The sequence below is a fragment of the Melopsittacus undulatus genome, assembly GCF_012275295.1.
Source record: "Melopsittacus undulatus isolate bMelUnd1 chromosome 20 unlocalized genomic scaffold, bMelUnd1.mat.Z SUPER_20_unloc_1, whole genome shotgun sequence".
Lineage (NCBI taxonomy): Eukaryota > Metazoa > Chordata > Aves > Psittaciformes > Psittaculidae > Melopsittacus > Melopsittacus undulatus.
In genome coordinates, this window is record NW_022993934.1 from 210,135 (window position 1) to 232,382 (window position 22,248).

General features: G+C 41.9%; 2 protein-coding genes and 3 long non-coding RNA genes across 6 annotated transcripts; 3 read left to right on the plus strand and 2 right to left on the minus strand.

The window, feature by feature from the left end:
• Nucleotides 1-1,131: 1,131 nt before the first annotated feature.
• Nucleotides 1,132-3,550, minus strand: LOC115947556 (uncharacterized). Its single transcript, XR_004081463.1, has 2 exons — nt 3,137-3,550; nt 1,132-1,340 (listed from the first exon to the last, which is right to left on the minus strand). It is a non-coding gene; the product is annotated as an uncharacterized lncRNA (long non-coding RNA).
• Nucleotides 1,208-4,332, plus strand: LOC106023614 (cornifin-B-like). 2 transcript variants are annotated; one of them, XM_013130628.2, is made up of 2 exons: nt 1,208-1,309; nt 3,215-4,332. In XM_013130628.2, the coding sequence occupies exon 2, from the start codon at nt 3,236-3,238 to the stop codon at nt 3,887-3,889; it is 654 nt and encodes a 217-aa protein (XP_012986082.1). In that variant the 5' UTR covers nt 1,208-1,309; nt 3,215-3,235; the 3' UTR covers nt 3,890-4,332. The 2 variants fall into 2 exon arrangements, with proteins under 2 accessions (XP_012986082.1, XP_030910704.1); XM_031054844.1 differs by lacking the exon at nt 1,208-1,309 and adding an exon at nt 2,972-3,095.
• A 4,312-nt stretch (nt 4,333-8,644) lies between these two features.
• Nucleotides 8,645-12,376, minus strand: LOC115947555 (scale keratin-like). The gene is made up of 3 exons (XM_031054846.2): nt 12,358-12,376; nt 10,398-10,520; nt 8,645-9,660 (listed from the first exon to the last, which is right to left on the minus strand). Exons 1-3 carry the CDS (start codon nt 12,359-12,361, stop codon nt 9,275-9,277), a joined length of 513 nt encoding a protein of 170 aa, XP_030910706.2. The 5' UTR covers nt 12,362-12,376; the 3' UTR covers nt 8,645-9,274.
• Nucleotides 12,318-15,242, plus strand: LOC117438063 (uncharacterized). Its single transcript, XR_004550631.1, has 2 exons — nt 12,318-14,225; nt 14,551-15,242. It is a non-coding gene; the product is annotated as an uncharacterized lncRNA (long non-coding RNA).
• A 4,065-nt stretch (nt 15,243-19,307) lies between these two features.
• On the plus strand, nt 19,308-20,916 carry LOC115947561 (uncharacterized). Its single transcript, XR_004081467.2, has 2 exons — nt 19,308-19,444; nt 19,995-20,916. It is a non-coding gene; the product is annotated as an uncharacterized lncRNA (long non-coding RNA).
• Nucleotides 20,917-22,248: the final 1,332 nt, after the last annotated feature.

Genomic DNA, 22,248 nt, shown 5'->3' on the forward strand with positions numbered 1-22,248 from the left:
GAATCATAGCGTCCCTTTAAAATATATGTGTCAGGGCCACCCACGTGATTCTCTGAATCAGGCAATGACTAACACCTTGGGAATTTGGATCCCTTTAGTGATTTTTCTTTATTAAAAGCCAGCCATCTGTTATCATAATCATACTATTTAGAACAAGTTAGCCAAATATGTAGTTTTCCAAATCAGGGCATATTTGATGATTTAAATAGTATTGTGTCATCTGCAGGGCCTGGGTCTGTGCTTCAAACATGGCATGAATTGCTGCTTCATCGCAACGGGTGAAATTTGGCAAAAGCTGATATTATAACTCTGAGTCCTCTGTATTGCTAAAGCAATCTTAAATAAATCAGTTGCTTCTCCTTTTCCTGGCCCACCTGGATGTTAAATGGGGAATGTCCAGCTTTGCTTTCTTTGCTCACTTACCTTGAGTTTCCCACAGCCCTCTTCCTCACACTCATAAGCATTTTTTTGATGCAGCTGTGACCATAACCACTGTGAAAGGGATTGGGGACAGAGTGGTTTACTCCAAACCAGACTGAGCAATTCTGAGATCCCTCTCATCATCCCACCTTAACCAAAATGAGCTTTCTCCCTTTATGTTTCTTCCCAGGCATCCTATTGCGGAGGAGGAGACTTCATGCTCAATTCGGGCTACAGCCTTGATGCTGTTTTATCTTTTTGCCTTGGAAGAGACTTGAACATGAAATGAGGAGCAAGGCCACCATGGGCTATTCTGTGCTCTGCTAGGAGCGTCTCTCCTAGGTAATATTGACACTACAGTCATGCAGTGACTACAGCTGGTGTAAACATGTCCTAACAAGCTTTAAACTAGTAAGCACACTTACTTCTAATACTAGGTTAGCCCTTATGCATTCTTGGACATCATGATGTTATGCAAGGAAAACAAGCTCCTGTTTTCTAAAGAACTTCAAGGATGAGTCCTGCAGAGCCTCTGCCCAGCTGCAGCTCTGACAGGGCTCCCATGCAAGACTGAGTTCAGTCCTGCGGCTGCTTTCACACCATCTCAGCTGCAAGAATGGGTTTGATGCTTAAAACCACAAAATGAAAGGAATCCAGGGATGGAACTGTGCAAGTCATGTGCTGGTGAGAATAGGATAATCAACACAAACAGTAAGCAAAACAATTACTGTAATTACATGCCAAATTTTGTTTGGGGAGTAATGGAACCTAATGCACAAATATGACGTTATTTTCTTGCATCAGCCTGGTGGTCTAGGAAGGTATATAAGACCATTCATGATTCAGAAACCTTTCAGCAGGTTCTCTTGACTTCTCCTCGGTGGACTGAGTAAGTTGGATTCTGATATAACTTCTTCTTCCTAAAACAAACAAAAAAAGACCAAAAAAACCCAAAGAAGTATCATTTTTGAAATCTTTGCATTTCCTTTGGGGATGGATTTTGGATTAATATTCTGTGTTCTCTACAATATTCTGGAATTTATTTTAATTAAAAGGTCATTTGGTAGTTATTCATTCAGAGGTACTGATGGATTGAGATTTAAAAATACAATTGAAATCTAGATAATATTAAAGACATGTACTTCCTTACTTTATGGAAACTTACTGCATATAGGCTTTTGGTAGCCTTAAAATATCTTATGCAGCAGCATACAACTGGCACTGTTATTCTGAGCTTGTGGCTTCCTGTTTTTATCTGATTTTGGACAGAGCTATCGTGTAAATATTAAGATAGGCTATATAAGTACTGAGATGGTGAGATAGCTGCAGCCACCTTTCTGACAGGAGCCAGCTATTAGAATATAGCATCTCTGTGGATCTACATCTATCTTGGTCTGACTTTGGAAATGCCTCACCTAGGGTCCTCTCAAGGGCTCACTGTCAGTCTGAATGGCCAGACCTTTGTTAAATCTTCTGTCAGTGCAGCTACACAGAAGAAATGGGAACCCAGAAAATGTCTACTTAAGGCGTATATTATTTGGGAAGTAGTTTTGGGTTGTATTGTTCTGTGTATGCAAAGTAGTGATCTTATTTCGATGATGACCTTAAAGGTCTTTTACAGCCTAAAGGATTCTGTGCTTCTATAGTTCTCTTCAACAGGCTAAGAATAAATTATCCACTATATTTTTGTTTTGTACTCTATGTTATATGTTCAGGTGTGTTTTTTTTTCTGGGTTGCTTTCTGCTAGAAGGATTTATAGGTCAAGTCAAGAGCATAGGATTAGTAGACGCAGTAGAATGAAAGGGTGGGAACTGGAGTTAATGTCTGGATTAGCATTTAAGGTCAGGAGAAGTTTAGGTGAATAATGAATATTCTGACACTGTGTCTAAAACAACAAAAGAAGAACAACATCTGAGGAAAATTGCTTGAGTCAAACAACCCCACCCAGGCTTTACTAATATGCAGCTCAGACAAGAAGCAAGTAACCACCTTGACTGAAACCAAAATATTCCATCCAGTCTTAAATAGCAGGTGAACTAGTTCCTTCATTTGGTGCTTTGATTTGGAATTTGGATAAGTTCGAAATGACATCATGAATTGTAGGTTTATGACACTGTCCAAATTCCTTGCTCACCTTCAATTTATTTAGAAATAAAGAAGGTGTAGAATTCAGTCTAAGCTTGTGAACAGTTTTAATCCCTCTGAAACTTCAATTCAAGAGCCCTGCATTCAGGTTTTTGCTGTGCTGCAGTTTTTCTTGTGATCTTGTAAATGGCTTTTATTTGTTTATTTTTCCAAGTGAGTTTAATACCAAATGTGCTGTATTAAAGCCACTTGTTACAAACTAACTGCACTAAAAACAGTACTTTGTATACTAATGGGATCGACTCCCTCATGTACGATGTAGGGATTATATACCACTTTTTGTCTTTTATCTGCTTAGCCCAGGGAATATGTAAATTCATTATAGTAAAACCTCTCCTGTGTTTTCCATTTCTGCAATGCTTTGGTGTTGTGTTAACTTAATTTTACTGAATTCCACCTCTGGAGTCTAAATTACATAGAACAAAGCGGATGTTATTTAAGCAGCAGCCCCAAAGAGGCTGTTTGATGTCTGTAAGAAGGAACTGAGCTCTGAAAGGTCACAGAGAAGAGTAAAGCAGAGCAGAACAGGGTGGGTATCAACCTAACTCCCAACTTCTATTCAGGGCTTACCTTAGCTTAGCTCAAGTGTTGATCTTGTCCTACCAGCTCCTTCAGTGTCAAGTGTTTGTTCCTTGCCATACCTTGCAGGTCCTACAAGACAACTAAAAGATGTCCTGTGAGAAAACCCTGTGCACTGAGCCATGCTCTGTCCCGTGTGATGGGAAGTGCCCAGAACCCCGGGCTGCTGCCTGCACTGAACCCTGTGTCATCGCCTGCCCAGACTCCCGTGTGATTATATTCCCACCTCCTGTGGTCGTGACCATCCCAGGACCCATCCTCACCACCTACCCACAGGAAACCGTTGTGGGTTCCACGGAGTCAGCTGAGCTGGCTGGTGTGTTAGAGTCTGGAGTGGCAATTGGTTCATCGCAGAAGGGTGTTGAGTGCTTGGAGCCCTGCATTGACCGGTGTGCCACTCAGTTTGTGACCAAGTGTGAGACCCAGTGTCTTCCTCAGTGCACTCCCCAGTGCGTTCCTCAGTGCACTCCCCAGTGCACTCCCCAGTGTGCTGCCCCATGCACACCCCAGTGTGCTCCCCCATGCACTCCTCAGTGCGCTCCCCAGTGCACTCCTCAGTGTGCTCCCCAGTGCACTCCTCAGTGTGCTTCCCAGTGTGCTCCCCAGTGTGCTCCCCAGTGTGCTACCAAGTGTGCTCCCCAGTGTGCTACCAAGTGTGCCACCAAATGCGTGTCGGAACGCTCTTACACCTATTCCACCCGCTGGAAGCATCCTTGCCAGAGAGGCTTCTGTAAGAAGATCTAATCAAGTTAAAACAAAGAATAGTGACGGGAAAAGAACAAGCAAAGAAGTGAAAGAATATGGCACGTGATTTACAGGCATGGCTACTGAAGAGGGAAGCCTCTGTGAAAACCAGGACCCTACATTTAATTCCTATATAGTGCTTTAGCTTAGATTACTGCTTGCTTTATCCTTGTGGCTTTGCATCTTACTTCTGTGCTTTTAACTTTCTCTACCCAGTTTGACAATGATCATGGTTTTAAAACAAAGCACACATAGGGATTTGAATGTCAGGCTCAGAGAGATTAAGGAAAGTGGATATTTTGATGAAATGTGTCACACTGGAATGGGTGATTGGGTTTAGCTTTTCTTGTCTCTAGAAATATGCTCTTTCTAGTCTGCATTAGCCTTTCTGCAAATGTTTACTCCACTTTGCATTTATATTAAATTGCTGCTGCATCAAACCATTTGCCTTCTGAATCTCCTTTTTCTTCTGCTACTTATTTGCAATACTCTCCTGGTGACACTCAGCTTTGCGTAGAGGAGCAGAAGATGGCCTGAAGACTCTTCCTGGATTACTCAAAACTTGATGCCCAGCTAAAATTAGGATTTAGCTCTGCTCTGCAGGCCCCAGTGTGAAAATGGGATGCCAGTCATGTAATCCTGGTTGTAGTCTCGATACCAGTGAATGTAAGTCATATTCATAGAGCAACAAGGTTCTGCATTTTCTAGGCATAAGTTTCTAGATTATAGCAAAAGTGTATTTCTAGAGTGTCCTGTTCTAACTCATGACCAGTCCTATGTGGAGGCCTTCTTTCTAGAAACAAAGCAAGCAAAATTCAAGATATTCTTCATATTTCTGCATCAAAACTTTTTTTGGCCTGCTTTAGCAAAGAACTCTTCACATCTAAGTGTTAACAATCACATGTGGACCTGGAGCACCAGTTTCTTACTTGCTCCTGTCAAAGCTTCAGGTGCCTCCATCTGCCCAGCTGATGCCAGGAGTGGATCCTTCTAGGCAAACACCACTTAGGACATCAAGGTGTGTCCTGTTCATGCTAAGCAATTTCAGGTGTTGTTTTTATACCAAAGATTATGTTCATTTCATTCTTCTGTAATGGCTACATGCTTGTATTTGCATATTTAAGTCATGGTCTTTTGGTGCCTAGGAATACCATGTCATTCTTGCAATTATACCCACCTTATTATACTCCAAGACTTCCTCAGAACAAAGGGAGTCAGGGTGCTTCACAAACATGCCTTGATGTATTACACATGTAAAATGGTATGTTAATATAATGTTAACAGTATATTACTTGGGTTATGTTCCCAAAGACTGTAATAACTGATTTGGAAAAAAAGGTCACGATTTCACACGTTTATCTCCATATCTTCTCAACATATATTTTTTATAGTAAACTGATGATTTTCACTAAAAAATTGCTCTTCTTTTGCTTTATGATGAATACATTCTATGTCAATGATCAAGGCATAGAGCTATTTCCAATCAGCCCAAGTTTAAGAGAGGGGTTCACAAAATACATTTGGACCCCTCAGTGCAATAGTTCCAGAAGTTCAAGTTCAGTCTCCTGGTGACCACATTTTGAAACAAGCTGGGTTTTTTTTAACATTAGGAAAAAAATATCCAAACCAATAAAACCACAAAAACACCAAAAGCAATTTTTATCTCTCTATTGAATAGATTTTGATAGTTCAGAGGGGTAAAAATCCAGCATCCTGAGTGTTTTTATTAGGGAAAACCTTGTAAATCACCAAGCTATCAGGCTGGAAAAACTTCATGCTGTGAAGTCACAACTATCAACATTGTCCCTCTAGGTCCCCACCACACATTCAGCTAATCATAGAGATTAAACAAATCAGATATTTGAGGAGAGAGGTAAACACTGGTAAGCAGGAGAACCTGAGGAATAAACCAGCTCTAGGTAATGACCAAAGCTACCATTGCTCAGGAACAGCCAGGAATCCATCTTACCCTGGCTGGGAAGGTCTAATGGAGAAACTAATAAATGTCACCATCAGATAATTTGAAAGTTCCTCTTTATTCCCATCTCTCTTTCCAGCCTGGGAGGTTATGGTCTGGGGCAGACTGCTCTCTTCTGAGGGATCAGGGCAAGGTTGGTAGGGATGTAGGATTAGGCTGGGGTTCAGGTCTGGTTGCCTAGTTCAGTGCTGGGGCTGCTGCCCTCCTGTGGAAACAGCTTGGGTTGACTCAGACCATGATGTGAAGGCAACTCAGCAAGGACTTCAAGTCTAGGTACATTCTTCCAGCCAGGGTCATCATGAAGCAGCTGTGAAAGTGGCCTGGGTTGGTGTCTGGAGACCTTGCTGTTCACCATTTACCTGGGAAAGCTGCTGGTATGCTGTGGTCTCTGCAAAGTCTTCTTCAATGTCTGTTCATGAATCTTCATGAATGAATCTTCATGAATGTTCATCAATGAATGCTTGTTCATGTTTCAAAATAAGAAAGCTAGAGAGACCTAACTTGAAAATATTCCTTTGAACATACACACCTGGAGCTGAACAGCATCAAAAATCATATCTGACCACAGCATGTCCCACCCAGGCAGATCAAAGCCTATTTGTGGAGAGAGAAAAAGGCACAGTGTCATTAACGTGGAGAAGCCAGGACAGCTGACAAAGTTCTTGGTGATGGTGCCTGCACTTCATCAGAAAAGGTGAGGATGGCGCTCTGTGCCATGGAATTGTTCATCCCTTTTTGCTATGAAGAATGTTTGTGTTTCTGCTTTTAATCCACGCATGTTTTTCTGTTTGCTGCCAGTGTGTCAAAATGATCTCCAGATTATGGTGAGTCATAACGGAGATCCCTGGAGCAACAGCCTGGGAAAGACCTGGGCTTGCTCAGAACAGGCATTTCAAGAGATATTAACAATGATGGTTCTCTGACTGCAGTGACGTGCAGGCTTATTACTATCCTGGTAATTGCTGGAGTAAGATGCCCCAGAGTTGACTAATCATTCTGCACTAAAACACAACACTGGTTCTGCTTTCCCAAGGAGGTTATGACTGAAAGCCTTAGAATTGATGGCCTGGCTTTGTTCTGGGGCTTTTCTCCAGCTCAATGGACCAATCCCTCACCTGCGCACACAGGAATTCACTCACTCCTGGATATTATTGTTAGTGATTGATCATTACAGCTCCTTGCTGCAGGGTCCAGGCTTACAGAGACTGAACTCTCCCTCCCTCGAAGAAATCTTTTTGTGCAAAGTGAGACAAAATGAAGCCGAGATTTGGTTTAGGCACTGAATGTGAGCTGAACTGCTAACCCCAATAGCTGGGATAATACAGCTTTCTGAACTGGCATTTGGTTTGGCAGGGTGTCTTGTGCCTTGTGTGTAGGCTGGGCAGCAGGAACATGCCTTACTGCAATTCATTCGTCTTTCATGCTTGTTTACACCCTTAACAATTTAAACCCTATCCTTTATAGCACAGATTATGCTTAAATTGTGTGGGATGGTTATGAGGAAGCTCTAGGCTGCACTTATGTGGATTGTTCTCATTTTTTCCACAGAATATAGGACTTCAAAGCATTTCTGTGTGCTGAATGTGTTGTAGATAAGAGTTCAACTGTAATAAAATTAATGACATTGCTGCAGTTTTAGGTCTTGAAAATGAGTAATAGTTTCACTTTAAAACACGACCTCATCCTCTTCCTAAACAGATCCTTCATAGCTCTGCAGGTCAAGGTTATTTGCTTTGTCACAGAAAACAATTTGTTTTTATCTGCTATATTAAAATCAAAGTCTTAAATTTATGAACCTTCTGGTTTTTACAAGGTGTAAATTTCATCTGTCAATTGAAAAGATGCCCAAGAGGGTTACTCTACATAAAATATGGGCTTATGATGTTTAAAGAAGTTTGAAAACCAGTCAAGCAGTGTGCTAAATTAAGCTCTCTTAATCAAACATATACAACACAAATAGTATAAGGCTTACCTTTCCAGTGATTAATTTGCATTGTGTAAAAAGTTACAGTTCTTCATAGAGTTGACAGATTTATTCAGCCTCCAGGTTTGCTTCCAGCTCGAGGACTTGAATTTCTTCAACACATTAACCAAAGAATTTTGGTTGGAAAGTGTTTCAAAATCTAATGAAGAATTTTGCTTGGAAAAGAAACTTTTTGTTGTCTGTTAAAAGATCAGAAACTGCCTAAGTCAAGTGTCAGATGGATATTGCACTGTGTGGGGCTCAGACCTAAAAACTAACCCTAAGAAAGGTAATTACAGCAGTTGAAGGAATGATCCAAGTAATAACATCTGATTTACAAGTAAATTAAGTCATTAGTACCAGATAGATCGTCTAGCCTCCAGGCAGTTAGAGTTAAATCTCTCACAGTCAAAGGCTTTTTACCTGCTTCTCCTAACTTTCTCTTCAGTGGATCAGGTAAATGTGATTTGGCTTATTCTTCTGACAGTTACATCTTTGTATTAGTGTAAAGCTTCACTGTTACTCCCAAAATTCTTGCCCATAAGCAACTCTCTACTGCAACCAGTGCATTGTGAGCAACTTTTCCCTCTCTGTAAGATACTGGAAGGATAAAGGCAACCTCCAATCCAACAGTTTAGTGTGATTGTTTAATCCTACCCCTTTTGTGATGAATCCTTACAAAAGATTTTAAGGATGTCCACATTTTGTGGACAGCACACAAACCAACAATCAGGATATGTCTCAAGTGAAGCATCACTTCAGCATCATTGTCCAATAGTTTTAAGATGAGGAGAAAAGAAAGCAAGAAGGCAAATGTGATGGAATATAAACTTTAATTGGACCAGGGCAAGGACTTCATTGCAGCAGAACAGAGCAATGCAGAGAGCACAGAATACTTTTGCAGGGTCAGCTCAAGGTAGATGTGGTTGTCTTCTTTGAGGGCTGCGGTTTGTAAGATGATCTTCTGTCAGTGCTGCATTTGCAGTGTTTGAAAAATGAGTTGGGTTTTCACCACAACAGTTTGTTTGGAGCTTTTTTGTTCTTTTTCTTCTTAATCCCAGATGACATGAAGAAGGGTGGCTCCCAAAATCAACCTGGAGCTTTGAGAAGTTTTGAAGTCAGTCCATCCAAGAGCTCAGAATATAGAGGACCTAATTTGCACTGATGCTTAGTCTTCTACAAATGGCCTGAATTTCAGCTAAGGCCTTTTCTATGTTTCTCAGAGCTGGGGACTTGTTAGCAGATACCTAATCCAATAGGAGGGGAAATACAAAGTCTGGGTTTGTTTCTCAGGGTAGATGAGTGTGCCCAGCTACTCAGAACCCCTGCTGCAGCCCGGCTGGTACATTGCCCCTCTGAAAGCCATGTCCCTCTGCTCACTCATGGACTGGGAATTTGCTCTGGTCCCTGCTGGGTCCAGCTCCCCAGGGAATCCTTGCAGTGCTTAGCAGGGCCTGCAACCCCCACTACGGTAAGTCGTGTACCTGCGGGAATAGCAGGGATAGGAATTCCTGCCACCCAGGGACATGCCAGAACCAAAGGAGCTCTGCATATTCTGGGAGCTCCCATACCCAAAGGAGCTGCCTATCTCCAGTGGGGATGAGGAGCTCACAATGCTCTCCTGAGGGCAGGAGCTGAGGATGGGGCCTGGGAAGACAATGGTCACAGGTGGTGGGTAGACCACAGCACGGGAGTCCCCACAGGAGGTGACACAGGGCTCGCTGCTCCAGGCATTGGCGTATGGTGCAGGGCAGTTCACATCATTGGCTGAGTAGCTGCCATAGTTGCAGACCTGTCCATTGAAAGACATCTTTCTGGCTGGAAGTAAGCCTGAAACACAAAGAGTGGGAGAGCATGGGTGAAGGATGACAGTGCAGGTGTGCTTGCAAAAGGGAACCCTCATTTATTCAAAGCAGTGATAGTAAAGAACACATTTGGAGGGCAAATGCCACAGGAAAATCTGGTTAGAATTAAAGGTAAGAAAGATGCATGTAGCTCTACTTTTTCATTTTCTATTACTCTGTTTTACATCTTGAAAGAGTACTTACAGCATTCCTTATCTGGTGAAGGTTGACAGTGCAAGTGCATTTGTAAAGGGGAACTCTCATTTATGCAAAGCTTATAATATTCAGAAAGTTACTCCTCTATAGCTAGATATATAGTCTGATGGCAATTCATATGCAGAAATCATGACTATTAGGTAACCTGTTAGAAGTCAGCAAAGCCTCATTAAGGACAGAGGAGGATTAACCTAGCAATATTTACTTAAAACTGTTTCTAAAACAATTATGTTCATTTGCAAAGTACTCTTAGGTATAGGCAAATATCAATAATCATTCTTTCTCTGAAACATGCAAAAATCTCTTGAAGCTCCATACTCTCCATATAAATCACATATTTTCCAAAGCCTGCCAAGCTGAAAGAGGTCATTGAATCTATTTTTATGAAAATAGCATTCTTGCACTAATAGCAAAAGATATATTAACTGCTCAGACAAATCTGCATTAAAATTCTTATTAAATTAGCTTCTGAACTCAGAGAACAGATGTAATTGAAGTCAGACTTACTCAGTTTGCCACAAGGGTAAAGCCAAGAAGAGCAGTTTGAAGAGCTCTGTTCTCCAAGCCCTTTTATAGGATTCCTCAGAGCAGGTCCAGGGGCTGAGCCACACTTCAGGCATGTAGTTCTTCCTAGTTACAAAACAAACTTTCCTGCATTTGTCACATCAAGGGGTGGAGGGATCCTTGCGTGTTGTTTGCAGTTAAGCAATTATTAGTTGAATGGTATCACATCCATTTTGCAGCCTACATAAGGCTTTCATCTCAAAATAGGGGCAGTGTTCACCCTTAGTTCCTTTCTACTCATTGCAGGCATTTATTTCCTTCTTCCACGTCTCCAAGCTTCAAAGCACATAACCTTGATCAGCAGAACAGAAGATTGCTGATTTGACAAAATAGACTCATTTTTTAAACTATGTAGTGATTTTATCATGCTTGGTGTAAGGGTTTTCAAACCTTTTAGTCAGAAAGAGAGATGAAACTTAAGAGACTTTTATATCACCTTGGCAACGTACCTTTCTGCTCTCCTTTTATCCCTACTCTCTTCCGTTATAGTCCACACACTCCTTTGTTCCCCCCCCACCTTCCCACTCCCGGAGGAATGGGGAGGAGAGCCGGAGGAATACAACTCCCACGGATTGAGGTAAAATCAGTCCAGCAATTAAGGTATAACACAAATCACTACTGCTACCACTAACAAATCAATGTTAGAGGAAATAAACAGGGAGAGAGAATACGATACCACCTGCCGACACAAGCCCAGCCAGGAAGAGAGAGCTAACCCCCCCCCCTCCTGGCCAGCTTCCAGTTGCCTCCCCCAGCCCAGCCCCGAGGAGTGTTAACCCCTTCCCTTCCGGCCAGCTTCCAGTCCCCTCCCCGAGCAGGGCGTGCTGTAGTATGGAATACCTCCCCGACTAGCCCAGACCAGGCTCCCTATCTCTCCCTCCTCCCTGGCAGAGCATGAGCTACTGCTGAACCCATGACACTGGGATAAGGCATGGTGGTCTGGAGCATAATTTTTGGCAAGAACTTGGAGAGACGTTTCTGGATGGCCCTCATTGCCTTGCATGCACTGGGGCAAATCCAACCCGCCCCTCTGCACTCGCTGCAGGAGGCTCTCACTCTGCAGTGAGTGAGGAGATAGTAATCCTTCCTGTCACCATACCTAAAACTACTTGGTTTCATTTATTGGTTCCTGGCAGCAGTGACTATCTGAGCTCTCTATTTTCATGGTTTCTGGGCGACAACCTCATTTACATAAGCTGAAAGATAATAGAATTATAATTATAAATAATAACACTAACAAGTACAAGACATGCCCGAGATCTCCTCCCAGAGGCTCACTTAATTGCTAAGAGATGCTTGCTAAATTATTTGGCCTCTGTCTTAATCATCTCTTTTAGAAATCATCATCAGTGATTGCCCATTTCATGTGGGTGTTACATTGGCTTGGATAGAGCAGCGTTTTACCTGCTGGGAAAAATGCAAAGAGGAAAGGTTAATTTGGAAGCAGAAGAAATCAGATGAAAATTTGTCTGTGGTGTGCACCTAAAGAATTAAGTGACCCATGAGATCAGTTTAAATTCAATGAGTTTCATGACCAAAATGCCAAACCCCAAGGATGTGTCAGACCTGGAAGGCCTGACTTGTGGCCTTCTTAGCAGGGGGTCCTCACACTGGACTTTAAGTCTTGCAACACATTCTCCTTGGTCCTGTAAAATAGTCCTGGAATTAAATCCTTAAAAAGCCAGATGTATGATAATCAAGGGTGCCAGTGCAACATTAACTGTTGTCTGAGTTAGGGTGTCTCTCAAGGGGATGGTGGAAGGATGAGGGATGGTGAAGCATCCCTACAATCTGGACATCTCCAGTTTTTCTCTTTCTGTCTTTACAAGGTGTTTATATTTCCATCCCTATAGAAATGACTGTGAAAACTGATCATCTGCAAGTCTTTAAGTTGCACACATACCCATGTTGCCATGACACTTGAAGGTCTGAGGAGCATGCAGAGGCAAATTACAGCTCCTGCGTCATGGAAGCCTGGTAGAGTAGCAGAGCATTGGGGTATGGGAAATAATAAATGTGTATTTCCTGGTTTCTAGCACATCTTGTCGGCTCAGCACCTTCAGGAGAGCAGGTCTACACTAGGCAGAGGTCTCCTGAGATAGAAGTGACGACCAGTTGTCCTTCTGGAAGGAAAGCAATGACCAGATGGTGCCTGACCTGTGCTAATTACTTTTCCTCCAAACCACTTCTGAACCATTATTTTTCTTTCTTCATCCTCACCCAACAGTCTTCCTCCTCAGACTTCAGAAATGGTCTCAGTTTACAGTGCCCTTTTTCACTTCTTCCCTGGAAATCATGTTTGTTTTGTGATCACACCAGTTTAGCTTCTGCCCATTTAATACATGCAGCCTTATTTCTCAATCTCAGTTTTTTTAGATATCAAGAGAATATAAGCCCCTTGTTTTCCCACTGCTTTATACACAGCCACTCATTTGTACAACACCCAAAGGAATTGAGTCATTTTTATTGTTGCCTTCTTAAAGGGATTATTAAAAGACTGAGGTACTCACCATACCAAGTCCTCCTTCTTTTATCTCCTGCACTGGTGACACTGAGTCAAAGATAAATGTTTGGAGAACTGTAAGAAACCAAATAGATTGTCCATCTCCAAGACATGATGGGGAAAAAAAATCATGTCTGTGCAACACATTTACAGGAAATTAAGGCTGTGCCATCAGTATCCTCAACATAATAGAGACAGGTTCTTGTATGTCTCAGCCCAGAAAAGTAATAGGATAGGTACGTGGTGGCTAACACAGGTTTCTGAGATTTAACCATATTATTTCTGCACTTCTGTTTCCAAATAAAGTAAGCAATAGATGTTGGTGTTTGAATTCTTTAGGATTAGTAAAGGTAATCCTTTAAGTCAAGGATGATAAAGATGATAATCATAGAATCGACTATGTTGGTAAAGTCCTTTAAGATCATCAAGAACAACCATTACACCAGGACTGCTAAGACCACCACTAAACTATGTCCCTCTGCCGTGGTTCTAAGGCCAGTTACATTAGCTGAGAGCTGGGGATTAATTTCTGTGTTTCATATATCAAAGTTAAAATCTGACATTTAAACAGGGCACATCTAGTACTCCATTTTGCTGTACTCAGTTCTGGCAATTTGTAGCTAACAGTCAAATGCTGAATATGGACTATGAAATTTAAAAGGATTTAAAATTATTCCTTCCAAACCTCAAGTTTTCTTTCTCTCTAAATGAATTCCTGTGGAAAGCAAAAAAGTTAAACTGAAATAGTAGTAGAAGGATTAAACAGAATACTGTGGCTTTGGACAAAGGTCTGAGACCTCAGATCACCAGCTCTGGCTTAGTATATATAACAGTGTGAAAATCAAGCAAACACTAATATATGACCAACTCATATAGAGATACCAGTTAAGTTAAAATAAAGTAAGATAATTTGACAAATTAAGTTGCAGATTCATAGAAAAGTAAATCTTGATCTCCTTCTGTCCCTGATAAAGCCAACAGAGTTATAACTAAGATGGAAATCCTCTCGGTTTGACATGCAAGTCTACGTGCATCATACCAATGATGAAAAGCAATCTGAGGTGGAGTGAGTTAGGAGAGACAATAAGGACAACAATTACCTTGACTGAGTGACAAACAGGGGTATTTGAGGGACAATGACTACAAATGAGGAAAAGAATCGTTCAATTCGCCTAGGGCAAACCAAGAAGCTGTATAAAAGCACCTGTAGCCCAGTGTCTTCAAACCACTTCTCTTCCAGACTCCTTCCACTTCTGCTGGTCAACCAGGTAAGTCACTTTGTGGGGCAGGGGAGAGTTTGAACTAATACATCTGTTCAATGTACATCTAAGAAATTCAGTTTAAGGAATGCTGTGACAAATATTTCAAGATATGAAATAGAGTAATAGAAAATACTTTCTGTTTTCTATGTTTTATAATAAAGTAAAATGCATTTTGTCTTTCTCACCTCTAACTCTAACCAGATTTTCCTGTGGCATTTGCCCTCCAAATGTGTTCTTTACTATCACTGCTTTGAATAAATGAGGGTTCCCTTTTGCAAGCACACCTGCACTGTCACCCTTCACCCATGCTCTCCCACTCTTTGTGTTTCAGGCTTACTTCCAGCCAGAAAGATGTCTTTCAATGGACAGGTCTGCAACTATGGCAGCTACTCAGCTGATGATGTGAACTGCCCCGCACCATACGCCAATGCCTGGAGCAGCGAGCCCTGTGTCGCCTCCTGTGGGGACTCCCGTGCTGTGGTCTACCCACCACCTGTGACCATTGTCTTCCCAGGCCCCATGCTCAGCTCCTGCCCTCAGGAGAGCATTGTGGGCTCCTTATCCCCACTGGGGATAGGCAGCTCCTTTGGGTATGGGAGCTCCCAGAATATGCAGAGCTCCTTTGGTTCTGGCATGTCCCTGGGTGGCAGGTACTCCTATCCCTGCTACTCCCGCAGCTATGGGACATACCACTCTGCAAAGTCTGGCAAGACTTCCCAGGATAGCAAGACCCAAGAGAAGCCAAACCAAAACAAGAGCTCATGAGTGAACAGAGAGATGTGGCTTTAGAGAGGCAGTGAGAGTTCTCAGGAACAGGACACCCTCATCCATCCTGAGAAACAAGTCCAGAATATCAATTTCCTCTGTATAATAGATCTCTGCTCACCATGTTCTGGCTGTGTGCCCTTTTCACTTTGCTTTATGTGTAAATTTAACTTAACTTCTCTGTGCCATTCCCTGCAGTATTCCTGTGGTCTGATAAATCTCATTTGTCAGTTCCAATAAAATCCTTTCTGCATCACAGTATTGTTTTCTGCTTTTATTTATAAGGTTTCTAAATCTATAGCCCACTGATGCTAAAATAATCCTCAATGACTAGTCTCCTGCATTAGTTATGGTGTTAAAAGAAAATCCCAAACCTTGATATAGATCCTAAATGTTTTATAGCCATGGATACAATACAAATATACTATACAAATACTATGGTAGCAGGGGGCTGCAGGGGTGGTGTCTGTTAGTCGCTTCCTCCATGTCCAACAGAGCAAATGCTGGCTGGCTCCAAGACAGACCCACTGCTGGCCAAGGCCTAGCTCATCAGTGATGATGACGGCACCTCTGGAATAATGTATTTAAGAAGGGAGGAAAATGTGGAATGGAAACTGTAGCCAGAGAAAAGAGTGAGAACATCTGAAAGAAACAGCTCTGCAGACGCCAATGTCAGTGAAGAAGGGGGAGTGATGTTTGAAGTGCTGGAGCACAGATATCCCATCAACCCATGCTGCAGACAGTGGTGAAGCAGGATTCCCTCTATATCTTATCCCATGGGTGATGATTATCCACCTCCTGAAAGTCCTGGAATACACAGGTACAAATACACTCAGTGTGTTATCCTGGGGCATATGTGCTGTTGTGATGGGTAGCAATAGATAGACAAGTGCCTGTAGTACTGTGTCCAGTTCTGGTGTCCTCAACATAACAAGGACATGGAACTGTTGGAGCAGTTCCAGAGAAGAGCTATGGAATGATCAGGGACTGGAGCACCTCCCATAGGAAGACAGGCTAAAAAAATTGGGGCTCCAGGAATGGTCAGGCTGGTATCTCACCCTGCACAAAGCCAGCTGCCAGGCAGGTGCAGGTGTGGCTTCCCCTCATGGAGACTACATGGTTAGGAATGCAGCTCTCACTTGGGAAGGCAGCATTTTCACAACACCCCTGCGGTCTAGGTGGTTGTTACAGGAAAGACAAGGCATCAATGCAGAGTGTTTTTCTTTGCAGCAGTTTCCGATTTGGAGGAAGAGTTGGGAAGGAAAATACAGGTGTGCCTATTACTGCCATTGGTACAAGTAGAATTTGGGTGGGTTTTACTTTCAGCAGTAGGTCCTTCCCTTCCAGGCCAGAGAAAAGGCAGAAAATCTGTCTCCATCCAGAAGAAAATAGATGTGGAAAGAAAAATACAGTTTTACAGAAGAGTCACAAAGAGCAAGAAGCTACTGATGCAGCCACTTGGCTCATGGGAGATGATCTATCACCATTAAAGCCACAAGGATCACTTAAGAGAGCAGGAAATCCTGTCAGAATGAAGCCAGAAGTAAGAAAAGAGGAAAGCAAACCATTTGAAACCCCAGTGATCTGTGCCTCCCCCACCTACCTGCCTTGTGCTCACTCTGATTTTGTTTTATTCTTTGCTGTTTGTTTTTCTACCCTGCATTTGCTTCAAATGTTTTCGTTAAAGCAGTACATAAACCCATTAGAGCAAACATACTGGGATTAAGACAAATAAACAGAGAACTGAGTATCTGTGCAGGGATATCCTGCCAGACCACAAGGGCAGGGACAGGACTGTGGCCACAAACTCCCTGCTTAGTTTTACCCAGTGAGTTGAACCACTCAGGCACTTTGAAGATGTAAATAATATTTCCTGCTGTGTAATCCTTAACCGTCTTTCCTTAACTGTGCTTAGATGCACATTTTGATACAGTTTTCCTTATTCATCTCTCAGTGTCAGCTAAAGATCTGCAAGTGGGGCTGGTACAGGTCTATGGTGTGGGTCATATGGCTCATCTCTGATGACTGACAGTTTCTTTTTCCTCCAGACAGCCCCTAAATGGTTACAAAGAGCCTACACCCACTTAACACACCTGAATAACCTCCTTCATAGAATCATAAACTGGTTTGGGTTGGAAAAGACCTTAATCTTAATATCATCTAGTTCCAACCTCCTGCCATAGGCAGGGACACCTTCCACTAGACCAGTTTGTTCCAAGCCTCATTCAACCTGACCTTGAACACTGCTGGGGATGGCTCAGCCACAGCTTCTCTGGGCACCGTGTGCCAGCACCTCAGCACTCTCACAGTAAAGACTTTTGTCCTTATATATAACCTGAATTATTCCTCTGAGAACTTTATATCAAAGCTTGACATATGAAACTAAGGTTGTCTACAGCAAAATCCTTTCAAATTAAGCAATTATGAAGCTATCTAAAGATTATGCATAAGGATAAACCCATATGAAAATAAGAGCAACAGGGTACCCTAATCAATCTTCTGCTGACATAGAATTCTCTGCCTAACATTTTATAAACAAGTTTATACAGACTGCTTCAAGTTCAAAATGCTTCCCTGTAGATAGACTCATGTCAAACTCTTACAAGAATCATGGTTTTAGCAGAGTATATGGTTAGCAGCTGAAGCTGCTCTTCTATATGCATTGCCATACTTGGGAAACTATCAAGTGACTTTAATTTTAGCCAAGTTAACAGGAATCATATAACAAAAGGAGTGTTCTGGAAAGATTTGGGAATTGAGCGCAGTTTTACACTTTGTGTATACAAACCCACCTTACTCATGAGGACCTGCAGCTTTACCAGCTGTTATTTGTTGCATATTCAGCTCATCTTGATGATGCAAAAACTTTCTGACTTATTCTAATTACTCTGATGTTCCCTGCTTTATCATGTTGTTACACAATGCTACATCTCATGGTTCATTTCCATTCAAAACTTCAATGACCAAGTCCTTCCTGGTATCAATCCACTCCCTTTGTTGGTTTTGGGTGAGAATGAATCAAGCTCCTCTTTTGTGGTTGTTATACTCTAATATCCTTCTCCATCTTAAGTAATATTAGGCATCTGGCTTCGTGGTCCATGATGCCACAGTATGTCCCATGACATTTACTGCTGAGAGTCTGTGAGCTGCATCCTTTGCATCCCCCCAGATAACTGACCACTGTCAATCTGACTGATAGCTGTGATGTAAGCAGGAAGGTTAGGAAGAGCCGAGAGTCTGGCAAGGACAGAAGATAAATGTTAATCCAGAATCAAGTAGCTGAGCCTTGATGGCCACTGTGTCACTGCTACTTAAAGTCTTGCCCTGTGGAATCCTGTTAGAGGGTAATGATAATAAAAAAAGGTGGAGTTTCCCCTCTCACTATGTGTCTCCTGTACCTTACGGATTAAAAGAAAAGTTGAGGGCTGCAACATTTATAGGTTTCTCAAGACCAATGAGATCCTTATTAAAGACTTCTGGAATGATCATGTGCTCTATGCTGTGGGATTCTGAAAACAAGGCTGCCTGTGGCCAAGAATACAGATATTGCCCAGTTATGAAGATACTGAGCCTTGGAATGAAGACAAGCACAGGGGGGACAGCTAGATGCAAAGTTACTGAGTTGGAGTACATTGCTGAAAGATTGCTGAAGTCATTATACAGCATATAATATAAGCTGAGATCAACTAAATTCAGTTTGTGCAGATGGGGGCCTGGTGCCTACATTTGGAAAGCAGTTTTTCCTGGAGTACACACAGAAGTAACTGTAAAGATGAGGTGGGAAAAAAGGAGGTGAATAAACAGCATCTCTTAGCACAGTCGGAGCAAAGCCTCTCTTCAGACCATAAATCACCCCTTGCTTTGGTTGTTGGGGTGATGAGAAGTGTATAAGGTTTAAAGTCAACAATGTTTCTATTCTGAATTTTCTGTCTTACAGTGAATTGCACAGATTTGCTATTTTGCTGGTGCCAGCACATGAGACCCTTTCTAACTGAGGACAAGAAGCAGGCAAAACAAGTAGATTTGCACCCTGGAGCTTCGAGGTTAATAATTTGTCCTCTTTCTCTGAGTGAATTTTAAATTATAAGAGATATAAAATACAACACAGTTGTCAAGCAGATGGTTTGAACTATAGCTGAAGTTGCTCTCATTGCTGCCTCTCTGGGGGTTGTTTCAGAGAGGCTGAAATCTGATGAATCTAAATATGATCCAAAAGTTTAGAGAAGGATGACATATTAAGGTGTAATGGAAAACTGGGAATTGCCTAATAACTTCCAACAGTGAGCAAAATGATTATATGCTGTGAGGTGTTATGTGTAATAGCTTCCTTTCAGAATCTAATCAAACATCATGCGCAAAGGGCGTCTCAGATCCTCCAGACTATCCCAGGAGCAGTATAAAAGCACACACTGCTCACATCTCTCCTAACAGCTTCTCCTGACTTCTCCTCTGGAACTTGGGTAAGTTTTTAATTCTTTGTGACTTTTTCATGCACTTTTTATAATAACTCTAACTGAATCTTACATAGATGTCTTCCATGACACTAACAGGGCTTGCCTCTCTGAAAAAAGCAGCTTCACCAATCTTGCAGAGAGCTTGGGGCTGGCATTATCCGCCTTTTTGAGGGAATATTGACATCCTTACTAACTGTTTCTAGGATTCATGACTTCTGGCTCCTAGATAGAAATGAGCTGCTGCCTTATCATGGCTTTAATAGAAGGTGAAGCTCAGTTTTGAAGCTCTGTGTAACAGGTGGTCATATAAATCCTGTCCTGCAGGTTAACTACTGAGGAGAAGGTGCTGGGTGAGATGACAGTTGCTCTCATAACGTATAGAAGTGCTTGTGCTCCTTTTACGAAGGAACACAATTGAAGGAAGCACTGTTTGTGATGCAGCACTTTGGGATATATTCCCACACATTAAGCACAGATATGTCAAAAGTGTAGGTTGCTTGATGTACACAGGAAGAAGAGTTGAGTCTGGCAACTAACATGGAATTGTTTCACACAGTCTTCTGCCTTTCAGATCCATCTCCTCCACCACAGAACCATGTCCTACAGACAGCTGTGCAACTACCAGTGCTCCACACCATGTGAAGTGGCCTGCCCACAGCCCATTGCCAATGCCTGGAATGAGCCCTGTGTTACATCATGCGGTGACTCCAGGGCAGTGGTCTACCCACCCCCTGTTGTGATCACTTTTCCTGGGCCAATTCTCAGCTCCTGCCCTCAGGAAAGCATAGTGGGATCCTCAGCACCAGCTGCTATTGGGACCTCACTTGGTTATGGTGGATCGTATGGTTACAGAGGCTCTATTGTTTATGGGGGATCACAGGAAAGCAAGTTTTCATACCCTTATTTTTCTCAGAGGTTTACTGGTTATCGCTCTAGGTATGAGCCCTGCCAAACCCAGCAGGAGTACACTTACACCAAGAGCAGCCAGGATACTGAATGCAAGATACAAACTCAAGAGTAAGATGGGGCTTTTAAGATGCTGTCATTAAAAGGCTGAGTCTTTCTAACAATTCATATTGTATTTGTGCTTGTACCTGCTTATGTACTTGTCTTTTCTTATCTATGTGTTCTCCTATTCTTCTCATGGTCCAGATTTTCAAATGCAGTAAAACTCCTTTCACATTCAACCTTGTAACATTATAGAAGCATCATAATGGAAAAGTTTGTATATTGTGATTTCTTCTTTTTGGTACTGCCTGATGGCAATCAAGAGTGATGTTAACAGATGAAAACTGGACTGCATTGTCAAGCTCACAGCTACAAAAGAAGAAAAGAACACTGTGCTTGAAATGAAACTTCCTGAAACAAGAAACCTCAGTTGGAAAAGCCTCAGATTCCTTGTTCTCTGTATGATCATGTTTTGCTTTTGTAAACTTTCCTTTTCTATTGCCTATTAAAAAAATCATGCTGCATCATAATTTTAGCATTCTGGGTTTACTTTTGACCTGTTTTGACGAAATAACACTGTTGAGAGAATCTTCTGTGCAGGCATGTGTGTTTCCATCATAATTAAACCCTGTAGCAAGAAGAGAGCTAAGACCTTAACCAACCAAAACCACCCTGTTAATCCTGTGCTTGGCAATGAGTTCTCCCAACTTCCATGTCCACTTTAGACCTTGTACTGCACCATTTTGAACTTATAGAAAACTGCTGGAGACAGAAAATAATACAAGGAACAGAAAAGAGAATTGCCATTATTTTCACACCCAGAAGCATGCATGCAATAGTAAAACAAGGCAGCATAGGACACTTACTGGAAAGCAACAACTGGCCAAGCATACCTTCTTACAACCCAATAGGGTGTATCTTCATTGCACCTTCAATCTTACCTCTTTCCTTATTCCTAAAAGACTATCCAGTAGTCTACATCCGGAATTCTAATGAGGCATCCCAGCACTCTGCTAAATAGGATTAACACAACTGCAAACAGCTGAGGGGCTACTTGCCTTTTATTTACCTTGAAGTAATTTATCATTGCTTCCACCTGGTCCCTGAGCACTGCTGGATCACTGGTCCCTATTTACTGAGAACTCTATAATTACTTTGCTGCACTTGGTTTCTGGTCATCTAAGCTGTTCTTTGAATTGTGTCTGCTGACCTTCTTTAAGCTCCAATTTCTACTTCCCTGTTTCTTAGGATTTTGCAAGGAGGCTTCTTTACTTTGCTCAGTAGTAAGAAGTTAACCTAGGAAAAGTTACTTGCTTTTGGGAATTTATGATTCCAGTTGAGGCAGGTTTATGCTCTCAGAAAGCAAGATAGGAAAGTACAGAGTGGGGAAGTAGATTCAAGTTTCCTGTTTCTCAGACTGGAGTTTCATCACTAGCTAATTTGCACTCTGTCTCTTGAAGTTTTCTTTGCTGTTGTGAAACATTAATATTTTCTTTTTTCCATGTTTTATGGAATTATGGTGCATAGAATTACAATGGTTCTGGTAAAACTCCATGGAAAGGCAGAGGAAGTAAGGATGAGCTACTGAAATACTTTTGGAGTGGCTATTTAGTACTTTACTCTGGTTTTGAAACTATTATTTAAGGGTTGGGCAGTTTTCTCACACCTGGTTCCTGTAAAGATTTAATCAGACACACAGGGGAGCTCTGCATGCTGTAAGCAGAATTTCCTGATGATTGAATCCACAGGCATCATATAAACACCGTCTGTAAGAACACAAGACTCATCTGCAGATTTCTAAGATAAGGGGATGGTTTGATTCAATTCATTTGCAAAGGCTACATTCACCCAAAACAAAGAAG